Source organism: Drosophila miranda, chromosome 3, assembly GCF_003369915.1.
Source record: "Drosophila miranda strain MSH22 chromosome 3, D.miranda_PacBio2.1, whole genome shotgun sequence".
NCBI classification, from domain to species: domain Eukaryota; kingdom Metazoa; phylum Arthropoda; class Insecta; order Diptera; family Drosophilidae; genus Drosophila; species Drosophila miranda.
The window spans coordinates 14,805,339-14,826,564 of NC_046676.1; the positions used below are offsets into that span (position 1 = coordinate 14,805,339).

The window sequence follows — 21,226 nt, forward strand, 5'->3', positions numbered from 1 at the left end:
AAGAATTTGCCAAAAACGAGTCTAAGACAAAACACACCCCAAAAATAACAAGGTGGTGGCTTAAATGTTTTTTTCTAAATTAGCTATTTATTAGAAACAGAGTCAACTTCACCGTAAATTTTCAAGCAATAAACATTTAAAGCTAAAACAAGCTTCTCCATTTAAAAAAAGGCTAGATATAGCCCGAAATATGCTGAAATGGCAACACTGCTTTGCATCTCTGAGTCTGCTATCGATAATCTGTGCTGTTCACCAGTATTTGAAAACGTTAGGAAATTAGAAGTTAAATTTTGGTCAAGGGGCGGAAGGGAAGCTGTCGTTAACGGAGAGATTTCTGATAATATTGTGAATAAAAATGTTTAAACTAGCTCGTCGGATTCTTCCCCAGCAGCGGATATTCCCAAATCCGCTGCGTCTTCACCGACTAATCTCCACCAGCGACGAAGTCAACTCGGAGCCTATTATCAAATCCATGGAAACGATTGGCGGCCTGTCCACGGAACTTGTTAACGAGCAGAAGCTGAAGAAGACCAGCAGGTAATCTACCGGTTTCTGCACTTGAACTTTGTCTATTTTTGTTTACATTGGCTTTGGGGGCACTTGTGCACTTGCTCTGCTCTGCGTAGTTGGTGATGGGCGTGGAGTCTGTGGGAGAAAGCTGTTTGTACGAGTACTAACGGAGTCACGTAGGCCAAAAATACACCCATAATGTATTCAGCCGTGTGTGTATGTGTTTGTATTGCATTCTATTGTTTGTGTTTTTGTTTCCCTCCAGAACATTATCAACGCTTCAAAATCACTCTGTTCCAATTGCGGCCCGCGTCACAGTGTCAAAAGATGAAAGCCGCGACTTTATGGCTGTGTTCCCCGGTGAGCTCCACCTTTGTTTCTCCAAATTAGCATAATAGTACTAATTTTTATTCTAATGCGTTTGCAGATCTTGTGCGTGACATCACTACCGTGACGAAGACCTATAATTGCAATGATGCCGCTAAGTGGTTTGCCAAGGCGCTGCAATACAATGTACCGCGGGGCAAAAAGAATCGCGGCATACTCACAGTGCTCACCTACAAGAATCTGGTGCCCGCCGAAGATCTGACCCCAGAAAACATAAAGCTGGCCCAGTACCTGGGATGGTGTGTGGAAATGGTACGTTTTGTTCGTATATTGTTAAGAACACCGAACATAATCAGAGTCACATTATCATTGCAGCTTCAGAGCTTCTTCATAATCTCTGACGACGTGATGGACAACAGCACAACACGACGCGGACAGCCGTGCTGGCACAAGGTTGAGAACGTTGGCTTGACAGCCATCAATGATGCTCTAATGATTGAGAATGCCATGTATGCCATATTGAAGATGCATTTCAGCCACCTAGACTGCTATGTGGCGCTCATGGAGCTCTTCCATGAGATTACCTACATAACAACTTGTGGCCAGTCCCTAGATCAGCTCAACTCGCATCGAAGTGTTTCCGAGTTCACTATGGACAACTACAAAGCAATTGTGGACAACAAAACTGCCTACTATTCATTCTATCTGCCGTTTGCTGTTGCTTTACACTTGGCTGGGTGCGTAGTTATACTGCAATTGTCAAGCTCTTCTGAATAATAGGTCCTTTCTTCGTGTAGATATAAGGACGCCGAAGCTTTCCGTCAATCAAAGACCATTCTCCTGGAAATGGGTCACTTTTTCCAAGTGCAAGACGACTTCCTTGACTGCTTCGGAAATCCGGAGGTAACTGGCAAAATCGGCACCGACATACAGGACAACAAATGCTCCTGGCTAGCCGTGGTGGCCATGCAGCGAGCCAATGCCGAACAAAAGAAAATCATGGTCGATTGCTATGGAAACAATGGTGAGACGATCGGAACTACTTAGCCAGTGAAATCCGTTGGTAATAATTGAAACTTTCCAATGCAGATCCAGTCAAGGTGGAGCGTGTTAAAGAGCTTTACAAGGAAATCGGCTTACCAACTACTTTTGCCACATTCGAAGAGGAGTCGTACAACATGATTAAAACGCACATACAGCAAACATCGCGCGGGGTTCCCCACCAAACTTTCCTGCAAATCCTCAACAAAATCTACCAGCGGGACTCCTAAACTATTCATATCTATCAATTTGAGACGAGAACGTTTTTACTTAAATTATAGCTTTAGAATTTATACAAGGGTCAATATTATACAATGCATAAAATGAATGGGCTAAGCAATTACAAACGATATTATAACTTTATTATACCTACATTCTTTTAAAATAAACACTTAGACAGTGAAGTCAAATGGGGCAAACCCCTTCCGGAAGTCTGAAACATAAGTCGCCTCTTCGTCTTTCTCGAGAAGGCATTCCTTCCAGTTGACTTTTTCGTCACAATTAAGAAGATTCTCCGAACAGAAAACGTCCCTGGAAAAAAGATTAATCAAATAACAATGTTAATAAACTTTAAACTCCAAAGCACCTTGCGAAATGCAGCGGGAAGTGATTCATCTGCCGCGTAATGAGTGTGCTGTCATCGGGGAGCTCGGCCAGAAAATAAGGTCCTATTTCTGGTAACATTTTCGGAGAATCTAATGCCGGTAGCGTCTCAAATTGAAGATTGAATTCCTCCGCTTTGTCCTTAATGATTAAAGCGAATAATTAGCAGGGTTCATAGAGAATCTTGAGGAGATTTGCATACCTCAAAACTATGCTTTATCTTCCATGCATAACCTTCCTCGAAGCCGAGCACATTGATCTGTAGGTGGAACGACTTGTAATGGCGTTCCGTAAAGCACACCACTTGACCGATGGTTTTGAAGAACTTTCGCAAGGCGTTTTTAAATTTGTCCAGCTCCTCCCAATCCTCAGTGGTTAGTTGTGCTGCGCAGGGCAGATGCTTTGTGGACAATATCATGACATGGTATCTGTTAATTGGACCCTTGGCCAGGGCCAGATAGAAACGTTCGCCGATAGTAATAATGAGATGCTTTTCTACATCGGGCGATGATAAACAGAACCAGCATTTTTCTGAAATTGTATGAAATATGAGAAACGACAATACGAGATACTGACTATTGGCTTACCCTGGTTCAATTCTTGCATACGCCGTTTTTTCCCATAGCCACGCTCTCCTTTTGATTTATTTTTTTCCATATCGTAAAAATACTGGCGGGTTTCCGACTGAAAAGTTTATGTCTTTAATAACACTGATAAACGCCAAACGAGGAATACCCACTGTGTCATTCTTGTCGACGGTTCCGCACAAATCTAGCCCAGCATAGGGACACGGAATTTCATTGGTTGTCTTCTGCACCAGATCAAGCAGTCGGGACTTGTCGACAGGTTTTAGGCTGAGCGCGTATATATATTTTGCCTTTTCACTGTTTCCCACATCAGCTAGTGAGATGAATCGGGTACAGAGCTCAAACTGCGTGGTCTCGTCTTTTGGCATACGAAATGGCGGGCACTCAAAGTAGGTGCCGTTGATGGCACAAAAATGATAGCGTGGCTTGATCTCCCGACAGAGGAACGATATCAGCTTGGATGCTCTTTCCTGGAATAGATTATTGATAAACAGACCCACATACTGGCAAATAAGCACCTACATTCGCATTCTCCTGCATCCCGTATGACCATTGCGATGTGAGAAGTACGTCCACTCCTCTGTACTCGGTGGAGCAGTTCTTCGACACCAAGCACGAATTTCTGACGGCAAAAATATCAGATTTAGTGAACTCGTGGTTTGACTTAGCTGAATCTGCACCACCAGCTGATTCCACGCCACTTAAATAGGCTATTTTAACGCCACTGGTAAGCGTGTACACCCCTCGTTTGCCGAGGTATGAGAGGTTTGTGCATATTTCACCATCCGACAGATCCTCAAAATGCTTTTCATGCTCCTTCTGGTTTGGACCGAGTATGTAGGTGGGCACTGTGACTGCAGATTGACCATGTAAACATATAAATCGACAGTTAACTGTAGTACTTACTGTGCTTGAATCCATTCTTGTAGGCAATCAGCTCCTCGTTCTGTTTATCATCGCCAAAAAAGTCTCCGACGCAGCACAGTATCTCAAAGGGTCCCGCTTTTTTGTTGACCGTTTCCACCCGCTGGAATAACTGCTTGAAACGGCCCCGCACATCGCCCACAACTAATCTGTGAGTTGAAAAACATTGCATTAATTAATCAATGAATTATAAATAATATAATATCTCTTACATTTTGGTGCCCGCGTCCATTGGTTCCGATAGCTGGTTCAGTTCAGATTAGTGGTTCGCAAAGAGTACTGCCAACTGGCTGCAAATAATTGCGCTGCTTGAGCGAACCGTTGAATAAGTTTAAAATAACCAATTTACACGTGCCACAAATCTGCTGTTCAAAGCATTACTACTCTTACATTTTGGTGCCCGCGTCCATTGGTTCCGTGGTTCAGTTCAGATTAGTGGTTCGCAAAGAGTGCTGCCAACTGGCTGCGAATAGTTGCGCTGTTTGAGCGAACCGTTGAATAAATTTAAAATAACCGATTTACACGTGCCACAAATCTGCTAATCAAAGCATTACCATTAAGAAATAATATATAGTTTATGGTTATGTAAATTTATATCATTATGTAATGCATGTATCTAAGCCATAATTATCGCAACCATAGCGATCATTTGGGAATTTCACGTTAGAAGTTCTAGCAATTGCTGTTTAATTGCCCGATCAGTATTCTATATTTGAATATACAACTAAACTTTAACCTTAGTGCAGTGTCAATGGCCCAAAATATGAAATTAGATATGACATTGGCCCCAAACAGCATTCGATTGCAACAATGAACCTTTGCTAGGTTTTCTGGTCATGCGTGGCTGGCACAATTAAGTGGATGGATTGCTTTTTGCGTTCCATTAGAGTATGCCAAGCTGCGTGGGACATATAAAATGGACAGTGTGTCTCCAATCCAATCATTCGGTTAACCACAGCAATGTCACCAAGTCAGATGTTGATAATGTCTGTAGTGCTCGGTGTGGCGTTGAGCACTCAAAGCGTGCTAGGTCAGACAATCGACTGTCAAAGACCACCCCAACTTGTGGTATGTGTGGTTATGGAAAATATTTAATTGTAAGAAGCATTAAAGTCTTTCGTGTTGATAGGATCCATCACTCTGCTGCAGGGACGGCGGTCGGGACCAGGTTGCAGAGAAATGCGCCCAGAGGATTATTGGAGGAGGAAATGGACAGGCTAGGAATGGCCTGCCATCGCTGGAAACTGCCACAGTGAGTACTCATAGCCAAAAATTCTAAACACATAGAGATTAAATATTACACTTGCAATCCAGTGTCTGGCTGAGTGCATCCTCACAACGTCACAGTACATTCAGGATCCACAGAAGCTTAACTTGGAAAACATCCGCAGTGATCTCTCCGGAAAGTTTTCCAATGACACTGCTTATGTAGAGGCGATGACAGCAGCGTTTACCAAATGTGAGCCCCAATCACAACGTCGGCTGGCAGCCATCCAGCAATCTCAGCAACAGCACAAATGCAGTCCCTTTTCGGCGATTGTTCTCGGTTGCACATACATGGAGTACTTTAAGAATTGCCCCGAACATCGGTGGACGCAGAATGCGGAATGCGCCTTAGCTAAGACTTATGTTACTCAATGTGGACTGGGGGCTTAGATTTTTGATGTTACGAAATATATATAAAGAGTTCATATAATTTAAAATAGAAACAGCCTACTCATCGATTTCGATAACAAAACTGTTCTTGCAGCCCTGATTTTTAATCGTTATAGAGCATGCATTCTCATAGAAGCTTATTTTCAACGGTATATAGAAATCCAATAAAAGCGAGTATTTAGAATAAACCAGTTAAGTAGAAAATTAATTCATTAATCGGATAAAACTATGTGGGCATGGCTAAATCTTCTATATAGCTAGTAATATACGACGGAATATCAAAAACGAGGAATATGATACATTTTCGGTATTTTTTAGAGTGAGACCGTATATTTTATTGGGACTTGCTCTCTTTTCTTTGGGACTTACTCTCTATTTTGTGGTGGGAAATTTTCTCAAATTGAGGCAATTTTTCCGGGATACAATGTCCTTTCCAGCTCAACAATGTCCCTAACATTCCATACTCACTTACGCGCATTCCATACTCTCTTACGTTTTCTTACGTTTTACGTTGCTGGCAACATTAATTTGTGTGGGCCAGACTCATGTGCCGTGAAATCGAGCAGCATTGTTCCGCAACATTTCGCGGATTGAGCAACATTTTGCATACCCTGGAAAATGGATATTATATAACTGAGAGAATGTTTGTCATCTGATGCACCAAAAAAGGCCAAAACTATTCAGTCTCTGCTGAAAAGGTATTTCACCGATATTTTATTAATATGTCCAAAACATAACAATCTGAGATCATTTCTATATTATTATTATAATTGTTATTCTTGATTTTTATCGTATAACTATTATTATAATTGTTATTCTTGATTTTTATTGAATAACTATTATTATAATTTTTATACTTGATTTTTATCGTATAACTATTATTATAATTGTTATTCTTGATTTTTATCGTATAACTATTATTATAATTGTTATTCTTTATTTTTATTGAATAATTATTATTATAATTGTTATTCTTGACTTTTATCGTATAACTATTATTATAATTGTTATTCTTGATTTTTATTGAATAACTATTATTATAATTGTTATTCTTGATTTTTATCGTATAACTATTATTATAATTGTTATTCTTGATTTTTATTGAATAATTATTATTATAATTGTTATTCTTGATTTTTATTGAATAATTATTATTATAATTGTTATTCTTGATTTTTATCGTATAACTATTATTATAATTGTTATTCTTGATTTTTATTGAATAATTATTATTATAATTGTTATTCTTGATTTTTATTGAATAATTATTATTATAATTGTTATTCTCGATTTTTATCGTATAACTATTATTATAATTGTTATTCTTGATTTTTATTGAATAACTATTATTATAATTGTTATTCTTGATTTTTATCGTATAACTATTATTATAATTGTTATTCTTGATTTTTATTGAATAATTATTATTATAATTGTTATTCTTGATTTTTATCGTATAACTATTATTATAATTGTTATTCTTGATTTTTATTGAATAATTATTATTATAATTGTTATTCTTGATTTTTATCGTATAACTATTATTATAATTGTTATTCTTGATTTTTATTGAATAATTATTATTATAATTGTTATTCTTGATTTTTATTGAATAATTATTATTATAATTGTTATTCTTGATTTTTATTGAATAATTATTATTATAATTGTTATTCTTGATTTTTATTGAATAATTATTATTATAATTGTTATTCTTGATTTTTATCGTATAACTATTATTACAATTGTTATTCTTGATTTTTATTGAATAATTATTATTATAATTGTTATTCTTGATTTTTATTGAATAATTATTATTATAATTGTTATTCTTGATTTTTATCGTATAACTATTATTATAATTGTTATTCTTGATTTTTATTGAATAACTATTATTATAATTGTTATTCTTGATTTTTATTGAATAACTATTATTATAATTGTTATTCTTGATTTTTATCGTATAACTATTATTATAATTGTTATTCTTGATTTTTATTGAATTATTATTATTATAATTGTTATTCTTGATTTTTATCCAATTACTATTATTATAATTGTTATTCTTGATTTTTATCGTATAACTATTATTATAATTGTTATTCTTGATTTTTATTGAATAACTATTATTATAATTGTTATTCTTGATTTTTATCGTATAACTATTATTATAATTGTTATTCTTGATTTTTATTGAATAATTATTATTATAATTGTTATTCTTGATTTTTATCGTATAACTATTATTATAATTGTTATTCTTGATTTTTATTGAATAACTTTTATTATAATTGTTATTCTTGATTTTTATCGTATAACTATTATTATAATTGTTATTCTTGATTTTTATCGAATAAATATTATTATTCTTGATTTTTATCGAATAACTATTATTATATATTATTATATAGAAATCCAATAAAAGCAAGTATTTCGAATAGGCCAATCATGTATAGAATTGATTCATCAATCGTACAAAATTGAGTGGGCATGGCTAAATGTTCTATATAGATAGTATTATTCAACGGAACAAAGAATTGGTCGTTTTTTGAATCGAATTTGAGTTCGCCGCAGTTCGCCGCAGTTCGCTTTAGCAACAATGAGTCTCATTCCATACACAAACATGTTGCTAATTCCATGCACACATACCCTGGGGGAAATGAATGTTATAGAATTGTGAATACGTTTGTCTTCCAAGGCTCAGTAGGTATCAGGATCGACATAAATATGTACAAGATACTAATAATACACATGTTACGTTATTCGTGTTATTCTTGATTTTTATCGTATAACTATTATTATAATTGTTATTCTTGATTTTTATTGAATAACTATTATTATAATTTTTATTCTTGATTTTTATCGTATAACTATTATTATAATTGTTATTCTTGATTTTTATCGTATAACTATTATTATAATTGTTATTCTTTATTTTTATTGAATAATTATTATTATAATTGTTATTCTTGACTTTTATCGTATAACTATTATTATAATTGTTATTCTTGATTTTTATTGAATAACTATTATTATAATTGTTATTCTTGATTTTTATCGTATAACTATTATTATAATTGTTATTCTTGATTTTTATTGAATAATTATTATTATAATTGTTATTCTTGATTTTTATTGAATAATTATTATTATAATTGTTATTCTTGATTTTTATCGTATAACTATTATTATAATTGTTATTCTTGATTTTTATTGAATAATTATTATTATAATTGTTATTCTTGATTTTTATTGAATAATTATTATTATAATTGTTATTCTCGATTTTTATCGTATAACTATTATTATAATTGTTATTCTTGATTTTTATTGAATAACTATTATTATAATTGTTATTCTTGATTTTTATCGTATAACTATTATTATAATTGTTATTCTTGATTTTTATTGAATAATTATTATTATAATTGTTATTCTTGATTTTTATCGTATAACTATTATTATAATTGTTATTCTTGATTTTTATTGAATAATTATTATTATAATTGTTATTCTTGATTTTTATCGTATAACTATTATTATAATTGTTATTCTTGATTTTTATTGAATAATTATTATTATAATTGTTATTCTTGATTTTTATTGAATAATTATTATTATAATTGTTATTCTTGATTTTTATTGAATAATTATTATTATAATTGTTATTCTTGATTTTTATTGAATAATTATTATTATAATTGTTATTCTTGATTTTTATCGTATAACTATTATTACAATTGTTATTCTTGATTTTTATTGAATAATTATTATTATAATTGTTATTCTTGATTTTTATTGAATAATTATTATTATAATTGTTATTCTTGATTTTTATCGTATAACTATTATTATAATTGTTATTCTTGATTTTTATTGAATAACTATTATTATAATTGTTATTCTTGATTTTTATTGAATAACTATTATTATAATTGTTATTCTTGATTTTTATCGTATAACTATTATTATAATTGTTATTCTTGATTTTTATTGAATTATTATTATTATAATTGTTATTCTTGATTTTTATCCAATTACTATTATTATAATTGTTATTCTTGATTTTTATCGTATAACTATTATTATAATTGTTATTCTTGATTTTTATTGAATAACTATTATTATAATTGTTATTCTTGATTTTTATCGTATAACTATTATTATAATTGTTATTCTTGATTTTTATTGAATAATTATTATTATAATTGTTATTCTTGATTTTTATCGTATAACTATTATTATAATTGTTATTCTTGATTTTTATTGAATAACTTTTATTATAATTGTTATTCTTGATTTTTATCGTATAACTATTATTATAATTGTTATTCTTGATTTTTATCGAATAAATATTATTATTCTTGATTTTTATCGAATAACTATTATTATATATTATTATATAGAAATCCAATAAAAGCAAGTATTTCGAATAGGCCAATCATGTATAGAATTGATTCATCAATCGTACAAAATTGAGTGGGCATGGCTAAATGTTCTATATAGATAGTATTATTCAACGGAACAAAGAATTGGTCGTTTTTTGAATCGAATTTGAGTTCGCCGCAGTTCGCCGCAGTTCGCTTTAGCAACAATGAGTCTCATTCCATACACAAACATGTTGCTAATTCCATGCACACATACCCTGGGGGAAATGAATGTTATAGAATTGTGAATACGTTTGTCTTCCAAGGCTCAGTAGGTATCAGGATCGACATAAATATGTACAAGATACTAATAATACACATGAATAAGTCAAAAACATATCAATTTGAGAAAAGGTCTTAATAAATTGCGTTTGATCTACATATAAAATTAACGAAATAGGGTGCACAAGGGCCTATACACGCATCATGTCTTCAAATACCAGCAACATTGCGACTGATTTTTTGTTGAACTATTTTGTTTAAACCTTGTTTTAGTTAAAATACAATAAACGCAAGGACTAAAAACTAACCAATTGTGTAGAAAATTTATTCATCAATGGGATAAAATTATGTGGGCAGTGCAAAATGTTCTATATAGCTAGTAATATTCGTCGGAATATCAAAAACGAGGAGTATGTAAATTAGAACTTGAATTCGTCAGTATATTTACGGTATATTTTTAAAATGAGATGGTATGTTTCGGTATATTTCGGAGAGTCAGGCCGTATATCTTCTCGATAAATCCGCGGGCACACTGACGCGTTCAGATCAATGGCCGCGCGCAAAATCAACAACAAAAAATAATTCTTTTAAAAGGCAGATAAATCCGGCCTCCCGGGTGGAATTCTCAATGCTGCGACCCTTGCGATCACAGACGGACTTCCCCAGATAGAAGACCTAGCGTTGAAGTCCCCGCCCACTATTGAGGGTATGTCAAGCGAAGCCGCGAATTCGAAAAACTTTTTTGTGCCCGATTTAAACTGTGAAACTGTTGTTGATGGCGGTGCATATATGCTAAAAATATTGAAATTGCTCTTGAGGTTTAATGTTTTTATTCCTAAAATTTCTAGCAACGACTATCAGCACTGAACACATATTTTTAACCGATAATCTAATCAATTTTATATAAAAGTGGCTAATTTTAAGTACCATCTTTATTGGCATTGTTTATAAAATAAGGTTTCAATAAAAAATGTCAACAATTTCCACTAAGTTTATTTCTTTACATGGTAACTACCCATTTGCAACATATTAAAATCATTTTTATAAAGGGGAATATGTGTACTTTTCAAAATTGTTGGCCCGTTCTTTTCCATATAAGCCCCATGGAAGCGCCAGTGTGAAAAACCCCCGTTATGCATATTTTTACATTCCTTTTTTTTATATTTTTGAAAACATTGAGATTTTGATGGCAAGTGATCAAGATTTCGATGATTTCCCGCATTAATAATCGATGTGGCTCTAAATTGCATTTTTACACGACTTCTACATTGGGGCATTGGCCAAGAGGGTGAGTGCATAACCTTAATATACTGGAAAATACTATGGAAAGTATTTTTATATTTTGCAAGGTGTGTGAGCCAGACATTGTGGCAAGAAAATTAGTGTACTAAGTGACTTGGCGATAAAATATACGGTCTGAAATATGCCACATATACCCACTTAAGACCCCTCTATTTAAACAGTCATTGTAGATACCTCCTATCCCTTCTTTTACTCACAAAAAAAAACCCACTATATCCACGATTTTCACTATTTTCGGTGCAATATTAAAATACCCCTTTGGCATACAATGGGCTAATCGTTCTGTGATTTGATATTATTAGCTTGCTAGGACTTTATAGCTGAACATGAAGTTTATCCGATTGATAGATTATTTTTCTAAAATAGTAGCCAACTTTTGCTAGTCATTCTTATTGGATTTGTTTAGAATTTTCACGAGTTTTCAAAGTGAAAATTTTGAAAAATATACCGCTAAAAATTATTGTGTAAAAAAAGCACTACCTTTAAAAAAACTGCATACAAAATACCAGATTAAATTGTTAAACAAATTCTAAGTCCCCAATCTATCAAAAAAAGTTTCCTTGCCAGGTAAAAAAGAGGTAAATATTATTATTATTAGTATTATTTTCCGCGGTCTAACTCGAGTTGTTATCCAGTTTAAATAAAGGGGCTTAAGTGGGCTAAGTTCGTTTTTTCATCGGTATGGCACGCTGAAAAGGCGTCATTCTTAAGAAGCATCCCTCCATTTTTTTTAAACTCCTAAATAATTACTGCTCGACGTCATAATGCAGCGCCACAGGGAATTATATAAACAGCAATCACTTGCTTTCAGCCCACGCAATTTCAATGAGCAGAACCGGGAACTCCAGAATGCGGCGCGTGCAAAACAGCGCGAGTATCGTTTTCAAAGCAACCGCATTATTAGTGTTAGTCCAACTCCCGTCAAGCGTGCGGCACCTATACCGCCCTCAGAGGAGGCGCAGCCACGCCTTACCTATGTCGCTCCTCCTAAGGAGAATCGAAAACCAGAGCTGCCTCAGCAGCAGAGGAACCCCACCCGGGACCTTTACATAAAGCGCTTCGTGGATTGGAAGGCTGCCAGGAAGGAACAAACAAAGAACGAGCAAATTGCTCGTCGTGGTCAAAAGATGTTCACATATAAAACCGAAACACTTAAACCTGCGACAAACCCCCAGAAAGAGCAGGAGAACGCTCCGGCATTTGTGCCGCCAAAAAGGCACTCCTTATATGTTTTGGCAAAAAAAACTTAGTGTACGCAGACGGCAGCGGAGAGGAAACAGCCTTTGGCAACCCAATTGCGTACCCAGGGTCATCCATCCAGATTGCGCGCTCAGCCTGCGGCAACCATGGCAAAGCTGCAACATGCAACGTCGCGTCCTCAACCGGTCACTGTGAAGACCCAAACATCAAACATCAGCAAGGAATGTCCAGCCAGCCACAGTGAAGCCTGCACCTTCACGTGCATTGCCCTTGAAGCCTACAGCAGGCCCAAAGCCCAAGGCAGCAGATTTGGTCGTTGGACCTTCTGCAAATGGGGTTGTTCATTTGCCATATGTGAGGACGCAACCATTCGAAAAGCCGGCCGTGAGTAAGCCCACCTTAAAAATACCAGCAGTGAAACCAAAGCCCATTCAAGGATGCGGCGGAGGGGGAGCTGCGGGAAAATTTAAGTCGACCGCAGTAGCAAAAGGGCCGGTAAAAAGGGCCAATAAAAAACAAGCTTGCCAGCCAATTGTCGACCAGAATGAAGGACAAGAGCAACGTCAGCAAGTACGTAGGTCTTCAAAAGAATGTTCGAAATCGGCCGGAGCTGATGAGAGAGTTGGTTGAGGCTGGGACCACTGAACTCCCACTGCCTCCCAATACGCCGCTGGAAGAGAAGATAAGTTTCCCTGCTCTGGCCACATTCACGCAGTGCAAGACGAACAATTGCAGTCAAGAAATGATAGAAGCCTTGGGTGAGATTTCAAATCTGAGTCCAGTGGGTCCAATGAGCAGCCACCGAGATTCGAAAGCGAAGCGGAAATTTGACTTTTCTAGGTACTCTTTGATAAAAACGGCAGCTAAAGAGAGTTTGATCTTGGATCCATATCTGGCTAAGGGTAAGTACAACAGGAATAAAATGGAGTAAAATGTAATATTATTGGTTTCCAGATCCAGATGATAAAGAACAAGAAAATTCTACTCTGAAGGCAGCTGCGGAGCAAACCCCTCCTCGCAGGATTTCCGATGAGAAGCCCAACTACTTAAGTCCATATGTGAGCGTCTCGCGCGGTAAAGTCAACTCTCGCTGTGAGCGTGAGAAGCGAAACAGCATGTATTTGCCCGGTGAGGAGTATCCTGTTGCTCTACTTTCGCATACAGCTGGAGAATGAGATTCGACGACTGCGAGATATCTGCAGCGAGTGGGAAGCCTATAGCAAGGAGAATGAGGCGCATCTGGTTGAGACGGGCGGCATAGATATGATCAATGTGGCCATTGGACAGACAAATTTGCTCTCTACCAAGAAATTGATGCAGTTCAGCGGTCTGATTGACCGTTGCGAGGCGGGAGCTACGGGCAAGAACCATCGACCCTACGATGGCAGCGAGGAGACGAAACCCGTCCAGGCAGAGGATCTGGAAGGGTGGTGGGACATGCTGCGACTCCAGAGTGAGAATGTTGACAAGCGCTTTGATAACTTGAAGCGATGGAAACAGAACAATTGGCAGGACCCCGATAGAGTTGAGGAATCGAAAATACCAGCCAAGCCTGTGGCCAAACAGGCTTCAAGGGCAATGCACGTGAAGGTGCAGGCTTCACTGTGGCTGGCTGGACATTCCTTGCTGATGTTTGATGTTTCATGTTTGATGTTTGGGTCTTCACAGTGACCGGTTGAGGACGCGACGTTGCATGTTGCAGCTTTGCCATGGTTGCCGCAGGCTGAGCGCGCAATCTGGATGGATGACCCTGGGTACGCAATTGGGTTGCCAAAGGCTGTTTCCTCTCCGCTGCCGTCTGCGTACACTGAGTTTTTTTTGCCAAAACATATAAGGAGTGCCTTTTTGGCGGCACAAATACCGGAGCGTTCTCCTGCTCTTTCTGGGGGTTTGTCGCAGGTTTAAGTGTTTCGGTTTTATATGTGAACATCTTTTGACCACGACGAGCAATTTGCTCGTTCTTTGTTTGTTCCTTCCTGGCAGCCTTCCAATCCACGAAGCGCTTTATGTAAAGGTCCCGGGTGGGGTTCCTCTGCTGCTGAGGCAGCTCTGGTTTTCGATTCTCCTTAGGAGGAGCGACATAGGTAAGGCGTGGCTGCGCCTCCTCTGAGGGCGGTATAGGTGCCGCACGCTTGACGGGAGTTGGACTAACACTAATAATGCGGTTGCTTTGAAAACGATACTCGCGCTGTTTTGCACGCGCCGCATTCTGGAGTTCCCGGTTCTGCTCATTGAAATTGCGTGGGCTGAAAGCAAGTGATTGCTGTTTATATAATTCCCTGTGGCGCTGCATTATGACGTCGAGCAGTAATTATTTAGGAGTTTAAAAAAAATGGAGGGATGCTTCTTAAGAATGACGCCTTTTCAGCGTGCCATACCGATGAAAAAACGAACTTAGCCCACTTAAGCCCCTTTATTTAAACTGGATAACAACTCGAGTTAGACCGCGGAAAATAATACTAATAATAATAATATTTACCTCTTTTTTACCTGGCAAGGAAACTTTTTTTGATAGATTGGGGACTTAGAATTTGTTTAACAATTTAATCTGGTATTTTGTATGCAGTTTTTTTAAAGGTAGTGCTTTTTTTACACAATAATTTTTAGCGGTATATTTTTCAAAATTTTCACTTTGAAAACTCGTGAAAATTCTAAACAAATCCAATAAGAATGACTAGCAAAAGTTGGCTACTATTTTAGAAAAATAATCTATCAATCGGATAAACTTCATGTTCAGCTATAAAGTCCTAGCAAGCTAATAATATCAAATCACAGAACGATTAGCCCATTGTATGCCAAAGGGGTATTTTAATATTGCACCGAAAATAGTGAAAATCGTGGATATAGTGGGTTTTTTTTTGTGAGTAAAAGAAGGGATAGGAGGTATCTACAATGACTGTTTAAATAGAGGGGTCTTAAGTGGGTATATGTGGCATATTTCAGACCGTATATTTTATCGCCAAGTCACTTAGTACACTAATTTTCTTGCCACAATGTCTGGCTCACACACCTTGCAAAATATAAAAATACTTTCCATAGTATTTTCCAGTATATTAAGGTTATGCACTCACCCTCTTGGCCAATGCCCCAATGTAGAAGTCGTGTAAAAATGCAATTTAGAGCCACATCGATTATTAATGCGGGAAATCATCGAAATCTTGATCACTTGCCATCAAAATCTCAATGTTTTCAAAAATATAAAAAAAAGGAATGTAAAAATATGCATAACGGGGGTTTTTCACACTGGCGCTTCCATGGGGCTTATATGGAAAAGAACGGGCCAACTATTTTGAAAAGTACACATATTCCCCTTTATAAAAATGATTTTAATATGTTGCAAATGGGTAGTTACCATGTAAAGAAATAAACTTAGTGGAAATTGTTGACATTTTTTATTGAAACCTTATTTTATAAACAATGCCAATAAAGATGGTACTTAAAATTAGCCACTTTTATATAAAATTGATTAGATTATCGGTTAAAAATATGTGTTCAGTGCTGATAGTCGTTGCTAGAAATTTTAGGAATAAAAACATTAAACCTCAAGAGCAATTTCAATATTTTTAGCATATATGCACCGCCATCAACAACAGTTTCACAGTTTAAATCGGGCACAAAAAAGTTTTTCGAATTCGCGGCTTCGCTTGACATACCCTCAATAGTGGGCGGGGACTTCAACGCTAGGTCTTCTATCTGGGGAAGTCCGTCTGTGATCGCAAGGGTCGCAGCATTGAGAATTCCACCCGGGAGGCCGGATTTATCTGCCTAAACTACGGCTCGCCAACCTTCTCCAGGAGCCCATCTCAATTCTCCGTTCTTGACCTTTCTTTTTCGAACTACAGAAATGGAACTATTAACTGGCAAGTCCTCAAAACAAAAATTACGAACAGCAACCACTTCCCAATTGTATTATCAGTGCAAGGCCTAAATGCCCCCCTCCAAGGCAAGAAGATCCTTCACAACAGAATAGCCCGGATTCTGGGTGCAAGTGATTTCTCAAATCTGGAGGAGCTCAATGAAAAAGTGAAATCCCTGACCTTAAAAAACACGGTCACATTCCCAAGCAAGAACAAGTACGTTGCTAAGAAATGGTGGAACGAGGAAACGGAAAAACTTTTTCGCGTGAGAAACGCTTGCAGGCAAAAATTCTACCTCACCAAAAAATTGGCTGATGCCAGAGCAACCTTAGAAGCTTAGAAAAAATCTTAGAAAGCGCAACTTTTCCAAGTTTATAGAAGAGGTCTCCTCATCGCCCTCTATGTGGAGCAGGGTAAAGAACATCAAAAAATACGGTCAAATCAAAAATGTAGGGAACAAATGGACGAACGAAGATGACAAAAACTTTCTCAATATGATTAAAGTAACCCCATCCACGTCAAACAGTAGGCCCCCTAAGAAAATTCCTGCCCCTTTGTTAGGACCAGACGACCCGGAACCCCTGGAACTGGAAGAATTCCTGGCCTTCCTAAAAACCAGGAACCCCAATTCGGCTAGAGGCCCTGATGGCATCTCGTTCAGGATGCTTCAAAAGCTACCAAGTGGGAAAAAACAAGACATTTTTGAAATTATAAATAAAGTATGGCTGAGTGGCGTCATCCCTGAAGTCTGGCGCAGGATAAAAGTGGTACCCATCCCCAAGAAGAATGCAGACCCTACTTCCTTCCAAAATCATAGGCCGATTTGTTTGATTAACACGCTGTTTAAATCCATAGAGGGGTTGATAAAGTTGAAGTTGGACGAGCACATAGCAAACTGTGACCTGCTGCCGGTCAGGTCCTATGCTTTCAGGAGAAACAGGTCCACGGCTCTTTGCATCAACGACCTTATCAACAAAGTTCTGGCGCTGAAGGCGAGGGGTTGTCAGGTTGTCGCAGCTTGCCTAGATTTACAAAGAGCGTTCGACTGCGTAAGAGTGGATACACTCGAGCACAGGATGAGGGATATGCGGTTCAATACAAGCCTCACGGCTTGGATCTCCAGCTTCCTTAACAGACGAATTCTCATAAAGGGCAAAAGCGAGGTAGAGGTGAACAGAGGTGTTAGCCAGGGTAGCTGTCTCAGCCCAACCCTTTTTAACCTTTACACAGCCGAACTACATGATATTAACAGTCATAACTGCTTACTGTTTCAGTATGCTGATGACTTTTTCATAGTTTGTTTTCATAAAGACGTATCCATTGCGAAAGGGGTGCTGGAAGACAGTATAGATAAGTTCGAAGAAAAATGCAATAGGCTAAACCTGTCATTCAATCCGGTGAAGTCTAAAGTGATTTACTTCAACAATCGTAGAGCTGCGCTAAATATCTCGCATCAAGGAGTTGAGATCAGACAAGTAGAGCAGATCAAATACCTAGGCAGGACTATCTCAGCAAACAACTCAGCCTCTGGTCACATTGATCTGGCCATCTCGGAATCGAACAGAAATTGTGCGTTTCTCAGATTACTCAGTGGGTGTCACTATGGTATCAGCCCCAAAAGAGGGCTTATATTTTACAAGGCATTTGTCAGAAGTAGGCTAGAGTACGCGTGCTCATCATTCTCCAACCTGTCCAAATCTGCCTTGGCCAAAATCAAATCCCACTGCAACCATCACCTCAGAAAGTCGCTGGGTCTGATAATCTGCACTCCCGTTCCTATCATATATCACATGGCAGGAGAACTTCCCCCGGACTACAGGATGAGATTCCTGGCGGCGAAAGAGTTGGTTAAGGTGTTTGCATTTAATCTCCCAGCAAGTGAAACAGTGTCAGCAAATAGGGATTTAAACACGGGCTACGTGTTGAGGTTTTCGAGGACACAGCTTCGTTTTGCACTAAAATTAGTTCCGACTTAGAATTTTTCAAGGGTTCTGCACACAACAAGCACGCTATAGACCAGGCAGGTATCATGCTGCTCCACGGGGAAAAGAAGGATCAGCTGACAAAGGGTAGTTTTGAAATCTATTACACGGATGGGTCAGTCGCAGATGGGCATTCCAGCGCCGCTTTCCTGCACGATAGGACAGGTTTTTTAGATAGCTATTACACCCTAAAAAAAAAAAAAAAAAATTCTTTTAAAAATGGCACACTCTGATAAAATTGAGGAATTTAAAGCATGGGCCACAAGTCTTGGCTGTCCGCCCAGTGTCATACCAGCCGATGAAGATCTCAGAAAGTAAGTTCGAAGCCATAGGCGCTAGGACATTAATGATTGTCAAATATCCGATCGCAGCATCTTCAAATCGCGCTCCCACCAGCTTTTTGCGCAACTGCAGAGACGTATTCGACCTCGAGAAGAGGTGGAGGAGGTAAGGGCAAATCTGCTCATCGCCCAGGTGGAGCGTCATAAGGGCAAGGTGGTGCCCCTAGCCTCGCGCAGCCTTCTACCACCGCAGCTTCAAAGGCTCCAACAAATGAAGGAGCTGACGAAGGAGAAGGAGACAGCAGAACAAACTCTGAAGGAGGCCAGACAGGAGTATGATAAACTTTCCGCCAGCATCAAATCAAAGAGTGAGCAATGCACAGAAAAAATGGCATCTTCTAACCTCCTACCTTATTCGCAGACATACAAACTATTAGGGCCAAGAACAAGCGAGATCTTCTGGAGTCAAAGTGCAGTATGCTGGAGCTGAAACTGGAGTCTATGAAAAAATCGTATGAGCAGGAGCTGAGGAACAAGGCCCAAATCTTGGCGAGCACACCAGTCAAATTGAGTTCGGAGAACGCTAGCGAGAAGCGGGCCACCAAGGTAGTGGAACAGGCGCTCAAGGAGCTAGATACATTTTATGGTGTCTGCAATGACGAGACCAACAGTGCAGACGCATTGGCCCAGGCCAAGGAGCGGCTTTGGAACGAAATGCGGATCATCTTTTCTAAAACTCCTAATGCTCCACTTTTCAATGTAATAATGAAGATCAAGGAGAAACAGCTGCAGTACATAATGCAACTAAGTACGGCGAATAAGGGAAACACCCCAAAAGCCAAGCCCCTGTTGACCAACTACGAGGTAAAACTTCTGAAGACCAAAGCGGAGATGCTCGGACTGGCGGCCAGGTACCTTTCTGCTGATAAGGAGTTGAACAAGCTGGAGGCTCGCTTCTGCCAGGACTATACTCCTTTTGTTGACGAGCTGCAAAAGAAGGTGAACAGCTTCAATGCGATTGCCATTACCGACGAGGACAGCACGGACGAGCTAATCAGCGACTTTCTTGTGCAGTTTACCATGCGGACTTTCAATATGGCCCGCAACGATTTCCTCGTCGAGCAAATTGAGCAGCTGCGCCAGGAGCTGAAAGCCGGCGCCAAGCAGCTCGAAAATCACGACCTAATTCTAAGCTCCGTGAAACAGGTGTACAGCGCAGAAAGCACCTCCATCAATCGCATACAGGAAGATATGGGCCAGCTCTCGCAGATAAAAGAGAAGATCCTCTACTCGAGGAACATGATGAAGAACTTGCTAGCCACCCAGAGCCAGAATGCCAAATCTCAGCTGATCAGCACCAAGCTAAAGGTCAACAACATGTCGATGCTGAGCTCGGAAAGCTTCTACATGGCCAACGACAGTGTGTTCTGTAGCACCAAGCTTGAGTTCGATGGCAACAACAGCATTGCCAACTCCACTCTGGTGCCGGGAGCAGCCGGCTCGGCAGTTACTCTCACATCTGGGCCCGGCACCCTTGTGCCCTGCCACCTTCTCGAAGTAAACACGTTCGCCGAAATGCCGCTGGTAAAGTTTAGCTGCGTACCCCGATCCTGGTAAGTGGGGGTCAGAGTCGTAGCCCCCAACATGAATGCAATTAATATTTAATATTTCTCTTCTCTGGTAGCGCTGGTTTGCTGTCGGCCAATCCGCTCATCGTTGAAGCCCAGGAGCTGGCCTCCACCGTTCAACTGGTGCCGGGCCATCTGCTGACACCCTTCAGGGCCCTGCAGGAAGTCCGTAAACGCATTTTGTGGGCGTCGGCAATTGCCGCACACACGTCTGACTTGAAATTGAGTTTGCAGCCGTTAATTGGTAAGCTCGCATTCTCGACCCTTCCGAGTAGACATTTTGTATCATTTCCGTGTCTGACCCCGTTGTTACCCCTTCTCCACAGTGGATCCGCACGATTTGAAGCTGAAGGCACGTCGCCAGCAGGAGGAAATCGAACAAAAGCTGGACAGCATAACGGGCATCGCCGTGAAGTCCAGACTTCAGTTGCAGAAGGCTGAGCGCATCTATCACTTCATACTCGAGAATCCGTTGAATCGCTACGTGCCTCCCACAAAGGTCTTCAGCAACGGCACCTTTTCCGACTACGAGTCGGAGTTCAATCTGTATTATCGCATGGCCACCATGTAGGGCTCGGTTATGGCCACTAAATAGTTCAGGCAATTCTTAGAATGCATAACCTCAAAATACTTTGTAGATGGATACATCCCTCGAAGGGAAAATAAATTATAAATCTTA

The 21,226-nt window shown here is 38.4% G+C and overlaps 5 protein-coding genes across 6 annotated transcripts; 4 read left to right on the forward strand and 1 right to left on the reverse strand.

Annotated features, from left to right (window-relative positions):
• Nucleotides 1–267: 267 nt before the first annotated feature.
• LOC108159714 (farnesyl pyrophosphate synthase) lies at nt 268–2,244 on the forward strand. Its single transcript, XM_017293234.2, has 6 exons — nt 268–537; nt 776–870; nt 938–1,149; nt 1,213–1,574; nt 1,635–1,861; nt 1,927–2,244. Exons 1-6 carry the CDS (start codon nt 356–358, stop codon nt 2,106–2,108), a joined length of 1,260 nt encoding a protein of 419 aa, XP_017148723.1. The 5' UTR covers nt 268–355; the 3' UTR covers nt 2,109–2,244.
• On the reverse strand, nt 2,219–4,424 carry LOC108159712 (CWF19-like protein 1 homolog). 2 transcript variants are annotated; one of them, XM_017293231.2, is made up of 8 exons: nt 4,383–4,424; nt 3,975–4,141; nt 3,591–3,922; nt 3,221–3,538; nt 3,069–3,165; nt 2,684–3,012; nt 2,465–2,622; nt 2,219–2,409 (listed from the first exon to the last, which is right to left on the reverse strand). In XM_017293231.2, exons 1-8 carry the CDS (start codon nt 4,400–4,402, stop codon nt 2,271–2,273), a joined length of 1,560 nt encoding a protein of 519 aa, XP_017148720.1. In that variant the 5' UTR covers nt 4,403–4,424; the 3' UTR covers nt 2,219–2,270. The 2 variants fall into 2 exon arrangements, with proteins under 2 accessions (XP_017148720.1, XP_017148719.1); XM_017293230.2 differs by lacking the exon at nt 4,383–4,424 and adding an exon at nt 4,205–4,297.
• A 471-nt stretch (nt 4,425–4,895) lies between these two features.
• LOC108158310 lies at nt 4,896–5,677 on the forward strand. The gene is made up of 3 exons (XM_017290549.2): nt 4,896–5,060; nt 5,122–5,244; nt 5,307–5,677. Exons 1-3 carry the CDS (start codon nt 4,953–4,955, stop codon nt 5,646–5,648), a joined length of 573 nt encoding a protein of 190 aa, XP_017146038.1. The 5' UTR covers nt 4,896–4,952; the 3' UTR covers nt 5,649–5,677.
• A 5,136-nt stretch (nt 5,678–10,813) lies between these two features.
• On the forward strand, nt 10,814–21,226 carry LOC117187763 (augmin complex subunit dgt5). Its single transcript, XM_033390576.1, has 6 exons — nt 10,814–10,878; nt 18,846–18,952; nt 19,010–19,287; nt 19,341–20,532; nt 20,604–20,791; nt 20,874–21,226. The coding sequence occupies exons 2-6, from the start codon at nt 18,858–18,860 to the stop codon at nt 21,116–21,118; spliced, it is 1,998 nt and encodes a 665-aa protein (XP_033246467.1). The 5' UTR covers nt 10,814–10,878; nt 18,846–18,857; the 3' UTR covers nt 21,119–21,226.
• Nucleotides 12,306–14,293, forward strand: LOC117187764 (guanylate kinase-associated protein mars-like). Its single transcript, XM_033390578.1, has 2 exons — nt 12,306–13,701; nt 13,754–14,293. Exons 1-2 carry the CDS (start codon nt 13,344–13,346, stop codon nt 13,972–13,974), a joined length of 579 nt encoding a protein of 192 aa, XP_033246469.1. The 5' UTR covers nt 12,306–13,343; the 3' UTR covers nt 13,975–14,293.

Coding starts and splice junctions, on each gene's coding strand:
- LOC108159714 (XM_017293234.2), top strand. CDS start 356: ATGTTTAAACTAGCTCGTCGGATTCTTCCCCAGCAGCGGATATTCCCA. Junction 538..775: donor AAGCTGAAGAAGACCAGCAG/GTAATCTACCGG, acceptor GTTTCCCTCCAG/AACATTATCAACGCTTCAAA. Junction 1,150..1,212: donor TGGGATGGTGTGTGGAAATG/GTACGTTTTGTT, acceptor TTATCATTGCAG/CTTCAGAGCTTCTTCATAAT.
- LOC108159712 (XM_017293231.2), bottom strand. CDS start 4,402: ATGGACGCGGGCACCAAAAT. Junction 3,923..3,974: donor CAAGAATGGATTCAAGCACA/GTAAGTACTACA, acceptor GTCAATCTGCAG/TCACAGTGCCCACCTACATA. Junction 3,539..3,590: donor GGATGCAGGAGAATGCGAAT/GTAGGTGCTTAT, acceptor AATCTATTCCAG/GAAAGAGCATCCAAGCTGAT.
- LOC108158310 (XM_017290549.2), top strand. CDS start 4,953: ATGTCACCAAGTCAGATGTTGATAATGTCTGTAGTGCTCGGTGTGGCG. Junction 5,061..5,121: donor AAAGACCACCCCAACTTGTG/GTATGTGTGGTT, acceptor TCGTGTTGATAG/GATCCATCACTCTGCTGCAG. Junction 5,245..5,306: donor CATCGCTGGAAACTGCCACA/GTGAGTACTCAT, acceptor CTTGCAATCCAG/TGTCTGGCTGAGTGCATCCT.
- LOC117187764 (XM_033390578.1), top strand. CDS start 13,344: ATGAAGGACAAGAGCAACGTCAGCAAGTACGTAGGTCTTCAAAAGAAT. Junction 13,702..13,753: donor GGATCCATATCTGGCTAAGG/GTAAGTACAACA, acceptor ATTGGTTTCCAG/ATCCAGATGATAAAGAACAA.
- LOC117187763 (XM_033390576.1), top strand. CDS start 18,858: ATGGCACACTCTGATAAAATTGAGGAATTTAAAGCATGGGCCACAAGT. Junction 18,953..19,009: donor GCCGATGAAGATCTCAGAAA/GTAAGTTCGAAG, acceptor ATCCGATCGCAG/CATCTTCAAATCGCGCTCCC. Junction 20,792..20,873: donor GAGTTTGCAGCCGTTAATTG/GTAAGCTCGCAT, acceptor CCTTCTCCACAG/TGGATCCGCACGATTTGAAG.